This window comes from Octopus sinensis, linkage group LG2, assembly GCF_006345805.1.
Source record: "Octopus sinensis linkage group LG2, ASM634580v1, whole genome shotgun sequence".
In the NCBI taxonomy this organism is placed as follows: Eukaryota; Metazoa; Mollusca; class Cephalopoda; order Octopoda; family Octopodidae; genus Octopus; species Octopus sinensis.
In genome coordinates, this window is record NC_042998.1 from 88,008,964 (window position 1) to 88,023,211 (window position 14,248).

Consider the following 14,248-nt stretch of genomic DNA (forward strand, 5'->3'; position numbering starts at 1 on the left):
CAAAGACAGATGTGTTGCGCCTTGCGTGATCCTTTTGTTGATATGTATATTATTTAGCAAAAATCAGTATTACTGCCAAAAGCAATTTTTATATCCAATTAAATGTGAAATTCTTGTTAGAACACCGAATAGTTCGTTATTAGCCTTACGAGAACCTCTCACATAGGCGCTTCATGCATAAAAGCACGCGCATAAATCGTAACAAACGAGAATCGTCTGTTGTGACTGCCGGCACTCTCGAAATTCGCATATACATACATATGTATATATGCATGTGCATGTATGTATGTATGTATGTATGTATGTATGTATGTATGTATGTATGTATGTATGTATGAATGAATGTATGTATGAATGTATGTATGTATGTATGAATGTATGTATGTATGAATGTATGTATGTATGTATGAATGTATGTATGAATGTATGTATGTATGTATGTATGTATGTATGTATGAATGAATGTATGTATGTATGTATGTATGTATATATGTATTATTTATGTATGTATGTATATGTGAAGATTTGCATGTTTTGTTTTATGCATGTATTATCATGCATATAGTTGCATACCTAGACATGCTCATATATATTTAAATGATAAAGTTATGGAAAATTTTACATATTTTTACAGTTCCAGTGGTGGATTGGATTTGTTGTCTTCGAATTAGCTGTATGTATGTATGTATGTATGTATGTGTTTATATAAAATGTGTATATAAAATGTGTATATGTAAATATATGTATATGAGTATATATGTATATATTAAATTCACTTTAAATTTAAATTTCTCTTTTGAACTGTCAAAATGTTCGTCTGACGACTGCGATCTTTTCTCAGACACAGTTCTATTGCAGCTGTCAGAAAATCCCGTAATAGCATATAAAAGTTGGTTAGTAACGGACTATCGAATAGTTGTTCACTTTTATTAGAAATTTTCATATCATTTTAATAGCATGTCTTTTAATTGAATGAGGCTCATTTCAATTCAAACAGCCCCTGTATATCGTATGATATGTCTTTGACAATATCTACTAATCATTAAATTTCGACATTAAGCCATGGATTAAGTATGCAGACATGAGACAGACAACGACATGAGAGCTGGAAAAGAACTTCTCTCTGAAAGCATTCCTTGGCTGATTACCGCAGATATACACACAGAGAAGCTGCATAACTCAACCGCAACAGGTCATTAGAAAAGAAGTGTATACATATCAACAAAGGGATCACGCATGGCGCAACACAGTTGTTTTGGTTTCTAATTAAGGTATGTAAGGGTAGCAGAGAGCGGACAAGGCAGTTCTCCATAATCTGATTTGCTTTTCTATATACGTAGCCAGTAGTGCCAGTCCTGTTTCCCCAACGAACCGAAACAGCGTTTGATAGCCCCATTATTGTTCTCGGGTGGTTGGATATCCTATACTTAGCTCATAATATATCTAATATAGAAGACAGCTCTTCAGCAATATGGTTACCAATGTCAGTTGCAATAGAAATGTTTTCACATTTCTCCATCTAAAACTGGAGTAACCTTAGACTGCAATTACTCTTTTAAGGAGCATATGTTAAAACAGAACTAAAAAGAAAATTGGTTCCCAAAATAACACCCCCACGGAAACCGACTAAATCCATGAGGGAAGCCATAACAAGCATATTACAGTCTAATGCTTGGACCTTGTGATCATCTACGGACAATGAACGCTCTGCTTCGGATGAGAGATCAATCCATGGCAAGAAACTTGACCCATCAACAAAACCTGTTGCCTGAACACATGTTTCAACCATATCAGCATAAACAACTTATCCTTCTTTACAGGCATAGTCCTGCTAATATCTGGAAGTAGCTCGTTGAAAACTACTGGGAAGGGAAATACGATAATACAAAACCAGTTGTATAATACAAATATGAAAGTTACATAATATATCTAGAAGCTTTGTCACTCTTATAAACGAGTATTTCCAGAACGGTTGCAAATTCTTCTGTGCTGCAAAACATTTTTAAAGAAGGGCTTTAGATAAATGTGAAAGATCATAATGTAAAATATTCTCCAACAGAAAAAACAAACTGAAAAAATCCTAAATGGAAATGCCGAATTATAGAGATATGTTCCTTGAAAATGAGATACATGTAAAATGCATGATCTGTGACACTGAATTCATCATAGCAAAATCGGCGATGCATGGCAATCACGCAGAATCCATTGAAAATCATCATGCACTGACACAGCAAATCATTTCATCATCTCCACTTAAAGAAGAGCACAGCACTCTCGAATATATTTGGAAATCGAAAGATTTTAGGAGAAAATATAGATATACGAATAATTCCAGGCATGGTATAAATGTTTTTTAAAAAAGACAAAATAATGCGAAGTTTATTATAAAAAAAGATATACATTTTATTCATAACACACCTCCCCCATCCATGGCAAAAGAGAAAAACAACAAATTTAATTCAGTTTGTTCCTACATGAATCGATTTTCCTTTCGTGGACTTTGGAAAAGTGAATCTTGTTGGTACAAAACGTCTAGCATTTACGATGTCTAGTATGTCACGTGATTATAAGCGTCATGAGTTGGTTAATAGTTATTTGATATGTGTAGTACATTTGATATATGTAGTACAGTAACTTGGACAAAACAGATTGCAAAAATTTTCAGATATATGTTTACATCCCTACTTCCCGTGCACATACGGGCAAAATTTGAATCCAGAACGATAACAGCTGGAATAAATACTGTATGGTATTTTGTCCGACGTTCCAAGTATTTTGCAAACCCCTACACAAGTAAGTTCGTAAATAATAAACCCATCAATACAGCGCAATAAACACAGCATCTCACTTCAAAACAGAAAATATCAGTTCCTACTACATGTGTATTGTATCATGTTATACTTATTAAAGAAATCGCTATTCATTTATAAACGGGTAAAGGTCCCATTCGGTCATAAATGACCATGGGATTGCACCTAGAAAATTCCCCTTCGAGGCACAAGCCTGTGAAAGATTGTTTGTAGAAGACCAGCAGTTGCCCATGTACACCAACCTACCTTCTTCATGCCATCAATGTTATCTAAGGAAAAGGTAAAGACCGATACAGCTTGGCACCAGTGACGCTGTAGTACATTTCTACAGATGAGTGAACTGAAGCAACGTGAAATAAAATGCCTTGCTCAAGAACACACGCAGCTCGATCTAAGAATCGAACTCACTATCTCATGATTGTGAGTCCGATGCTCTAACCACTGAGTCATACACTTTCACTTATTCAATTATACAGCATTTATTTTTTTTCCACTCTAGGCACAGGGCCCGAAATTTTGGGGAAGGGCCCAGTCGATTAGATGGATCCCAGTACGCAACTGGTACTTAATTTATCGACCCCAAAAGGATAAAAGGCAAAATCGACCTGAGCGGAATTTGAACTCAGAAGATAAAGACAGACGAAATACCTATTTCTTTACTACCCACAAGGGTCGAAACATAGAATGGACAAACAAAGACAGACAAAGGGATTATATCGACCCCAGTGCGTAACTGGTACTTATTAATCGACCCCGAAAAGATGAAAGGCAAAGTCGACCTCGGCGAAATTTGAACTCAGAACGTAGCGGCAGACGAAATACCTATTTCTTTATACTACCCACAAGGGGTTAACACAGAGAGAACAAACAAAGACAGACTAACGGATTAAGTCGATTACATGGACCCCAGTGCGTAACTGGTACTTAATTTATCGACCCCGAAAGGATGAAAGGCAAACTCGACCATGGCGGAATTTGAACTCAGTACGTAACGGCAGACGAAATACCTATTTCTATTTCTTTACTACCCACAAGAGGCTAAACATAGAGAGGACAAACAAGGACAGACAAACGGATTAAGTCGATTATATCGACCCCAGCGCGTAACTGGTACTTATTTAATCGACCCGGAAGGATGAAAGGCAAAGTCGACCTCGGTGGAATTTGAACTCAGAACGTAGCGGTAGACGAAATACCTATTTCTTTACTACCCACAAGAGGTTAAACACAGAGAGGACAAACAAAGACATACGGATTAAGTCGATTACATCGACCCCAGTGTGTAACTGGTACTTAATTTATCGACTCCGAAAGAATAAAGGCAAAGTTGACCTCGGTTGAATTTGAACTCAGAACGTAACGGCAGACAAAATACGGCTACGCATTTCGCTCAGCGTGCTAACGTTTCTGCTAGCCCACCGCATTATTAATAAAATGAGAGTTATTGCTTTGTATAAATACCTATTTTTGTAAATCTGTGCTTCTCTAACATTTTATTAACTAATTATTATTTTCCTCTGCTTTTTTTATTTGCAAGACTCACAATGGATCTTTGATGTGTTGCCATCAAAATTCGTCTTTGTTATAGGCCCATGACCAAAAATATTTTATTCTCTACTTTTTCTAATAACATGGTAATTTTCAGGGATCTTTTCTGTTTGGCAGCCAGATTTCAGTTTCTTCAACTTTTGTTCGAATTAATTTCATATTAGGTGTATTGGTGTAGTTTTGTATGGTAATCATTGACATGAAATTCATTTCGCCATAAATCAATAAATAAAGAGTCAATAGTTTTTAAAGTTTACAAATTTGGGGTAATTTTAGCCAATCGGAAACCACAGACATAGATGCCTGTTTCCATAGTAACAAGCCAATCTGTTACCAAGCTGCTTACCGACGTGGTCATTTTTACTTATTAAATGCTTAAAGTACATGATGCATGAGGTGGCCGCGAGATGTGCTAAAAAGAATAGCTAAATAGGCTTTGAATCACGCACCATTTTTTTTCTTGCATAATCGTATGAATTTCCTTGTGTAAAATACAAATTCGCGAAGTTCCCAGAAAATTCATATATATATATAACAGTTATGAAGAGTTATGTAGCATTCCGCCAATATTTCATTTGTTTACAGTTGACAGCATGTGCAGTCGCGCACAAAATGACAGCTTACAAATCCTGTTTACTGACTGGGTAAAAATAATCTGTAACTTTTTTAAAGAATTTTCTGTAAAAGTGAATTAGCCCTTCAAATTCAGTGCGGGAAATCACACCAATACACCAAATTTTAAAATTCACTAAACTTTAAAATTTCCACAGGTACAGCCAAACGGAAAAGATCCCCATTAATAACAACAAGAGTCTATCATTACTAGTAGAAATAGCAGAAATTTGTTTTCAAAATATTAAGATTTACTTACTGTATCGTCTCTTAACATCCGAATAGCGGTGTGATAATTTCGCCTTTCTTCATCAGTTAACATTCTGTATTCTTTACGAATCCTTTTTGAAGTAGCATTTCGAGCCTCTGCAGAAAATCGATCAATCAACGAATTAATATAATCTCTTCCTCGTACGTCGGCCCACAAGCTAATTTTAGGTTCAGTGCTTTGAGTTTCTGCGACCCCTTTGTTTAAATAATATTTCATACAAAAAAATAACCATTCTTGTTCGGAGAATTTTGAAAAGTCAATGGCGTTCTTCTTCAAGCAGACTTCCAGATCTTTAGAGGAACTAACTGCTACTTCTGCTACAGTGATCTTAAAGGTAATACCAAGCAGAAGTAGAAACAGAGTGAAGCACTTCATTGTGGTGTTTATACAATTTTTGGTACCACCTGTAAAAAAATATATGTACATATATTTCTATTATGTTTCAGTTTTATCTTATTTTATTTTTACATCGATATTTCAATCAATATTGGAATGTAGTGTTTATTTTTAGCATTGTTTTTTTCAAATTTTTATTTATTTTTTATGAAAAATTGCTCAATGTGTTCCATGTGTTCCAAGGCTTTCCTAAACTGGTGAGATTAATGCATTAATGCTCTTCTTGAACCTTTGTGGGAACAGCAAGGAAAATTCTATTCTGAGAAGGAAAAACTAGGCGTTGTGATTAGCGTAGGGCCTGGGAGTAGGTGGACTCAACGAGGAAGATGAGAAAAGAAGAGAAATAATTACGATATGTTATGAGCCCAGACAGATCTGAGGAGCGTTTAAAGATGCATTTGAAAAGCCAGAGAGAGGAAACTGTTCACTCGTGAACCAGAGATTAGAATATATCTGTGAGTGACTTCATATCAATTAGTCATATTGTTCTTTTTCCGAATGCAGTCTAAGTTGTTTGTTCAGCAGTAGCACCGTCTGAGAATACTTGTATACTCTATTGTGGGTCTACTATTTAGTAATTATTGTAGAAGTTTAATATTTAGTAACTACTGTACCTAAGAATGAAAATTACGGCTGTACAACTGTACAAATCAGTTTACACTTGAACGAAATAAAACTGAAGTTATCTCTCTTAATCGGCTTCCAATGTGTGGAAAGCCCCCAAAAGAGGGAAGTGTTGGTTAGTGGTCAGAGAGACAATTCGGAGGAGGAGGAGAAAGTGATTAGTTAATGAGGATATCCAAACAGGAAGTACAAGAACTATGTTGTTTTTGTTGTTTGTGTGTAGCGCCAGGTCATTTCTGATCAACGCATTTCACTTTACGTTGCTTCGGTCTACTCAGCTGAAAATGAGTAACAACCAACTACTTGTGCAGTTCTCTTTCAATTTTCTTCAACTACCAAATCCTCAATATTCCACTGAGTCAAAGGTAAGAGGGGCGAACTAGTACTTGTGTCTATACACATCAACATAGTGTTGTAGGGAATTAGTAATAATGGTACAACCCTCCCATGTGACGAGTGGAATGAGACAGCCACTCTAAGTAAGATGACGTCGGCCAGTATTGAGAGAGTACGTAGAGTACGAGAGTACGTGTAAGTCTGTGTTGATAATTGTGCCTGTGATGATATAGTAATTATACTGTGATACTGAGTGGACGTTATAAGATCCAACATTTTGAGGATAATAACGCTCTACGACTGGGGCTCATACGACTTCGGAATATAACAATATCTGCCAAAGCGACAAACGTCGTCAAAAGACAGATACTAAAGACAGATAGAACAAAAGACAGATACAAGACCATTTTACAACACATTAGCACTTAAAAACAGCTAGTAAAAGCAATGTTACAAGCTATCTTGTCATACTTGCTTGAAAGTCCCGCTTAACCGAGGACCATATTGCAGATACGATGCTGTAGTACGCTTGGTGAACTCAGTCAGAGTGTGACAGTGGCTGGAGCATGCGGCTGGAGCATGCGGCTGGAGTATGCGGCTGGAGCATGCGGCTGGAGCATGTGAGACTTGCGAAACAAGGGAATTTGAGTTATTTACTCTGTATATATTTTGTTTTTTTGTTCATGTTTGTCTGTGCTGAGTGGGAGAGGTACTGCATTTATATGAAGTGTTATGTGGTGTTATAAATATGCCTGAGTGTTTGGAAGGGATTTGTTATGTAGTGACAGGAAATTTGAGTATCGAAGCTTGCTACGACAATATAATGTACAACTCACATATCCAAGTAGTTTTCTGCTTTTAATATTTTGCTTTACTGCTTCCATAGTCTGCGTACATGTTATGATGTGCAGTATTATTTTGTGTATATTTGTAGTTTATAGTATGTCCTGTGGGGAGATTGATATCCCGAGTAGAACCAGCGTAGTCCATGAAGGATCTCAAGTATCGTCAGTATACCGTAAATATCTCTTCCTCCCCCTCTTTCCCCTACCCTCTCTCTTTCTTTCTTTCTTGCTCACTCACTCACTCTCTCTCTCTCTTTCTGTCAGAAAATGTGGTAACTGCGATATCTTTACATATACTTGTGTGTCATTTTTTTTTAACCTTTACTGTGTCTTCTGCTTGATTTGTGGTTGTTGTAGAGATGAATGTGAGATGAGTTTATGTTCTGAAATGTGATGGCTGATAATATTATTTAAATGTAGGTTTTCATATGAATAATTTGAATAAATACTTTTACTAAAGTATTAGTTGTCTCCATTGTCTCTAAAGTAATGGAGGGAGCCATTAACACTGATATTCTCCAACATTTTGAATAACTCTCTCGCTCTTTCACTTCAGTAACTACCACTACGGCTTTCTCCTAGTCAGAGCCTTTGGAGAGTTTCTCACGTAGTCAGTGGTGCATTTTAGGTTTAGAGCAGTTGGGTGAAAGCAACGTTACTGCTCTAGACGTCAGCAAAGCCTTCAACCCCGTCTGACATATGAATCTCCTATCAAAATGTCTATGTGCTCCACCCGTCTCCCATATCTTGGGTCGGTGACTCCCTGTCAGCTCGTACCATCGCGACATGTATCGACAGGACTCTTTCATCTCACTCTAAATCAACTCTGGTGTACCCCAGGGCTCTCTTTCTTTTTGTTCATCAATAAACTGTTTGTTGCTACATCTACTAACGCCCACATTTATTCAGGTATCTCGCCCCTTTATGAAACATGCATCAGCTCCACTCGACGTAAACTTAGACAGCACATGCTCAACTTGGAATTGATTTCAAGGCCAGAGATCTTGAGAGCATCCTCTAGTGGAGCCATGCTAATCTTGTCTTTTTTAATAGCAAACACACACACATACATACACACACACTCACACACACACATACACACACACGCACACACATACACACACACACACACACACACACACACACACACACACACACACACAAACACACACACATGCATTCAATAGCTACTCATATCAAGAAATCACCGAAACACCTTTCATAAATATGAGCGGCACTCTGCGAGGGTTCACGCAGTTTCTCCAAAATGCTGGGCCTTACAGTCACCGAATATGAAACCTGTAAAAAGCACATCCTTAACGTTTTTAGGACCATCTCTTGAGAGCTAGAAAATACTTCAGCCCCAACAGTTGCTAACACTCTACAAAGCTCATGGTGCGCTGCTCTACATCGGGGACTGTGCTTCTGCTATGCTCATCGACATCTTGAACCGCACACAGAAACAGTTATTATAAGCTGAAGCTTCTTAAATTGTAACTAGTTTCACGTTTCCGATTCTTTTTAAACGATTAAAGAAGTATAGCAACATGACAATATATAAGCAAATAAACATATATTATGACATTGCTACTCTTCTTTAATCATCTGATCCAACTGTAAAATAAACTCGGAGTTAAGATTCAAAAAGTCAGTGCTTTTAATGAAAGATATACACACTGTTCTTTACGTTTTATGTATTTTTCCTGCTTCTAAATGCAAACGCTCAAACAATTCATATACTTATGGCTGTATGTATGTGTGTATGTATGTATGTATGTATGTATGTATGTATGTGCGTGCGTGCGTGCGTGCGTGTGTGTGTGTGTATGCGCGTGTGTGTATATATGTGAGGCTTTCAATTTTAGCAGCTTTTATAGTTTTAGTAGTTTTCATGTTCATCAGAAAGAATGATATAAATCCGTTTCCTAGCGATGTGTAGTGATTGTGTCTTAGTGCTGTTGAAAGAAACTGCTACCATATCCTCTATATTCTCAAGGTCAGGCGAACACATCATGTCTGGTGTAAGGTGTTTAGGATGGGTTGCTGTTGGATTAAACCTAAGCGATGGATGTTAAGGGATGAAAGCTGGTATGTTGTACATAGGAATGTAAATTAATAGAGAGAACGGGAAACATAGAAAGAAATGAGTCCTGGATTTACAACCGAACTTTAGTGCATGCACGACTTATTAGACTGAGAACTTGATGGATCGAATTGCAACTAACAGCAATGGAACGATCGAACAATATACTTCTGATCCAAGATATGAGAGATAAACGGAAGTCAATGGATGGTTTGTGTTATATACGGTTGAATGCATCCCATGTTGAACATCATTGCTTCTCACTATAGAAGAGTTATCACTATTTAGTGCCATAGCAAACAAAGTCTTCGGTAGATTTAGCTTCATGGAAGCCATATTAGTGATAACAGAAGAGGGTGGCAAGTTCAAGGCGATGACTATTTTCTTTATATTTGAGATGTTAAAAGAGGGCATCTTTTGCTTTCCTTCAAGAGTAGACAAACATATGTTATAATGTTGGTTAAAATCATCTCTCTTAGTAGTGGTACGGTTTTCTGCGGGTATTGTAGAGTGTTTTGGGGGCATTTAGTGCTGCAAAGTTCGACGTAGAGGAGAAATTTTTTGAAGATGAAGAATGTATGAGTAAACATCTGCAATTACTGAAGACGCTCTGTGTGCCAGAATTGAAGCGGACCCACAAAAACAACACTAGAGGTTGCAGAAAAACTAGACATTGACCATTCAAAAGACTTTATATATTTGCACTACAATGAAATTTGAAAATCTTGACAAACGAATGCCGAAGTAGAAAATCAAATTACTGTTCCAAAGCCAGCCCAGTGCTTCTTTTGCGCAGCAAAACAATGCGCTTTTATGATATTGTAACATGATGGAAAATGAGTACTATATGAAAACTTATGGTGTCGTGAGCAGTGGCTGAACCGAAATGAGACACCGAAATGCTTTCTCAAACTGTAGTTGCATTTGTAGGAGTTGTGGTCAGTATCGTGTGGTTGATAAATGGAATCATTTACAACTTCTTGGATCCTGGTGGAGATATTTTCGCAGAGAAATAGATAAAATGCGTAGAAAACATCAAAATTTACATCTAGCATTGGTTGGTCGGAAAGAACCAATTCTTCTTGTCTATGTTAACTCCTGGCCATATGTCTCGCAAATAACTCGGCAAAAATTGAATAAATTTGGTTTAAAAATTCTACCTTATTCATCTTACTCCACAGATTTCTCTCCCACCGACTATCACTTTTTAAATATTTCAGTTACTTTCTGCAAAAGGTTTCCAACAAACAAAACGCAATACCTTCGAAGAAGATGTCTGTTCTAGGACTAGAATTATTTGCTATCAGAATAAATAGTCTTGCTTCATGTTGAAATTCTTTTAAATCTAAAATTATTACGAGCCGAAATATTTAGTTCTTTATTGCCCACAAGGGGCTAAACATAGAAGGAACAAACAAGGACAGACAAATGAACTAAGTCAATTACATCGACCCCAGCGCGTAACTGGTACTCATTTAATCGACTCCGAAAGGATGAAAGGAAAAGTCGACCTCGGGGGAATTTGAACTCAGAACGTAGCGGCAGACGAAATACCTATATCTTTACTATCCACAAGGGGCTAAACACAGAGAGGACAATCAAGGAAAGACAAATGGAATAAGTCGATTATTTAACCGACCCCGAAACGATAAAAGGCAAAGTCGACCTCGGCGGAATTTGAACTCAGATGTAACGGCAGACGAAATACTGCTAAGCTTTTAGCCCGGTGTGCTAACGTTTCTGCCAGCTCGCCGCATTCGAGATAGTATTGCTTTAAAGATGATCTTCAATTACTTTTTGCACTAACTTAGTAATTATTAATTGAATGGAAATTAAATAGTAAAAGTTCCCTTCTAGTATTTTCATATATTTATTCACAGATCTCGTGAATTTGTCACAAAGACAAATAGAATTAAGGTGTAAATTGTTTTAAAAAATAATACGCACATTAGAAGTTATGATCCTCATGCCATTTCCGCTTACATTATTGTTGCAAAAAGAAGTAATGTGATTTCGTAATGGAGTGCTTTAGTTACCTGAATGGATCTTAGTATAAGCCTCGTAATCAATTGATATATAGTGGATAAATTGCATGGGTGGCTCCAGTAGAATATAAACTCAGAAAGATGAAATTAATTATTACAAGGCATGTAGTCCAATAGACTTAGCAGTCTTGCCATTCCATTGATCTTCATAAATTCGGAATAATAAATGAAATATCTTTGTTTCAACATTAAACGCCCGCTTTCACATTTCATTCGAATTTGTAAACAGTCTGTGCAAGAAGTCAAAAGCAAACTTACCTGACTGCTAGACTCTACAATGTTAATTCCATGTAAAATATCCGCGTAAGAGTAGCTTTTATAGCTCAGAAGAGTTATATCTGCAATAGTTTCTCTGACAAGGGGGTGCTCTGACTACAGAACAGGTTAGAGTGTTTTCATTTTGCGCTGTTATATATATATATACACACATATTCATACATATATATGTATATTTGTATATATATATGTGTGTATATAATATATATATATATATATATATATATATATATATATATATGTATGTATATATATATATATATAATATATATATATATATATATATATGGGTGTGTATATATGTATATGTATTTTATATTTTTTATTTTTTTTATTTTATTTAGTTTCAGCTCACAAGCTGTGGCCATATATATATATATATATATATATATATATATATATATATATATATATGTATGTATGTATGTATATATATATATATATATATATGTATGTATATGTACATATATATATATATGTATATATATACATGTATATATATATATATTATATATATATATAATATATATATATATATATATATATATATATAAATGTGTGTGTGTATGACGTATTGATTGAGTTACTGAAAAGTTTTCTTTAGTCAAGTGGCAACTTGAAACCCTCATAATTGTTTACAGCAAATGCTGTAAAAGTGACATCTTTTATTTTCTTGTAATATATTGTTATAATGATCAGTAAATATCCAATGAGCTAAAAATCAGTTTCGTTAAGATGCAGAAACTGCTAGACTTAAATTTACATGACAATGGTCGTGGTGGTAGTGATGGGGAATAATAAACAGCATAGCAAAACGCAAGAGAAAAAACAAAATGAGAATAAATGAAGTCAGAATAATTTTTCTAATCAATTAAATTTTTTTATTAAGATAATTAAGATTATAAGTGTTTCACTCTACTTGAAATAAACTCACTTATAGGTTTACCTTATTCACTTGAGACAGCTGTTATGATATGCAAAGATGGTAGGAGGTTATAAATCTGATACAGTTTCATAAATTTCAACAAGAATCTTTGCTCTATAAAACTAAAGTGTTTCATAGAAATGTTTATAGTCTTTGTATAGAAATGCAACAAAAAAAACAGGAGTTTTATTACTTTCCAACAGTATATTATACTACCAAAATATTGCGAAATACGTGTGCATATTTTTTAAGTATAAATACGATGTTAGTCTATGAACAGGAAAAAGAGAGAAAAAAGTGAGCACAAGCTGGGACTCGAATCCCTTATGTCTTATGTTTACTTACCAGTTCTTTCTATCTAAGTCTGTATTAACTTTGAATATACAGAAATATAATTTTAAAGCAATCTTATTTTAATGTTAAATAAGTGAGACATTAAAGAAATTGTATAGTGTTTAAAGCACTTTATGCTATAATTCATAATACATTACTGCAGTTTCTTCAGTCTCAAATTAATAAAAATAAAACATAGTAAGATTCAAACTCCAATCTACAAATCATTAAAGGTCGTACAAGGAGAGGTTAATCATCCAGTCAGTTGAACACACTTCTATTAAGCTGTCCTTCATTTGTCATCTGATGGCCGAAAAAGCAGTAGAATTCAATTATTTTTACTAAGAACCTAGAGTTTCACTTACATCAGACGTTAATGTGCAACACAGGAGATCTCCGTGTGATATCTTGCCAACTCAGCCTCTCTGTTTTCACCACATGCTGTCTCGGACAAAAGATATTCTCTTGCTGAGCAATTAACTTATTGCTTTTGGACCTAAAGTAAAGCCTATACTAATCATAATATAAACCTGGAGGAACAGACTTTTCTAGATATAAGAATTTTTTTTTTTATTCCTAAAATTTACTAATGGAAAATTTATCTAAATTCCATCAAATATCTGCAAACTTTATCATGACAAAAATAGTAATAATATATATTAAATGTAGCAGAATGAGGGTCATTAACTCTCTCACGTTTACATTCAATATATTGCTATTATTTGAATTGTTAAGTACAGAACTAAAGTGCATAAAACATCTAACCAAATTCTCAAAGACATATTCCATAAAAGTAGCAATGGTTATGTTGGTTATAGAACATACATATAGTAGTTGTTTCAGACTCTCTAGTTAGTACTTAACACATTAATGCTTAAATCTGATTAAAGTCAATGACTGTCATACTTATATATTCAATATATTGCAACTGAAGGCGGCGAGCTGGCAGAAATGCTTAACAGTATTTCGTCTGTCTTTATGTTCTGAGTTCAAATTCCGCCGAGGTCGACTTTTCCTTTCACCCTTTCAGGGTCGATTAAATAAGTACCAGTTACGCACTGGGGTCGATGTAATCGACTTAATCCGTTTCTCTGTCCTTGGTTGTCCCCTCTATGTTTAGCCCCTGTAGGCAATATAGAAATAA

The 14,248-nt window shown here is 35.4% G+C and overlaps 1 protein-coding gene across 1 annotated transcript in view; it reads right to left on the bottom strand.

Moving 5' to 3' along the window:
• Positions 1–11,946, bottom strand: part of LOC115225177 — a 28,754-nt gene extending 16,808 nt beyond the window's left edge. Inside the window, exons 1-2 of the mRNA XM_029796125.2 lie at positions 11,829–11,946; positions 5,230–5,645 (exon numbers count right to left, since the gene is read on the bottom strand). Coding sequence (XP_029651985.1) covers positions 5,230–5,616 — 387 coding nt within the window. The 5' untranslated portion in view covers positions 5,617–5,645; positions 11,829–11,946. The remainder of the gene's footprint in view (positions 1–5,229; positions 5,646–11,828) is intronic.
• Between the last annotated feature and the right edge of the window lie 2,302 nt (positions 11,947–14,248).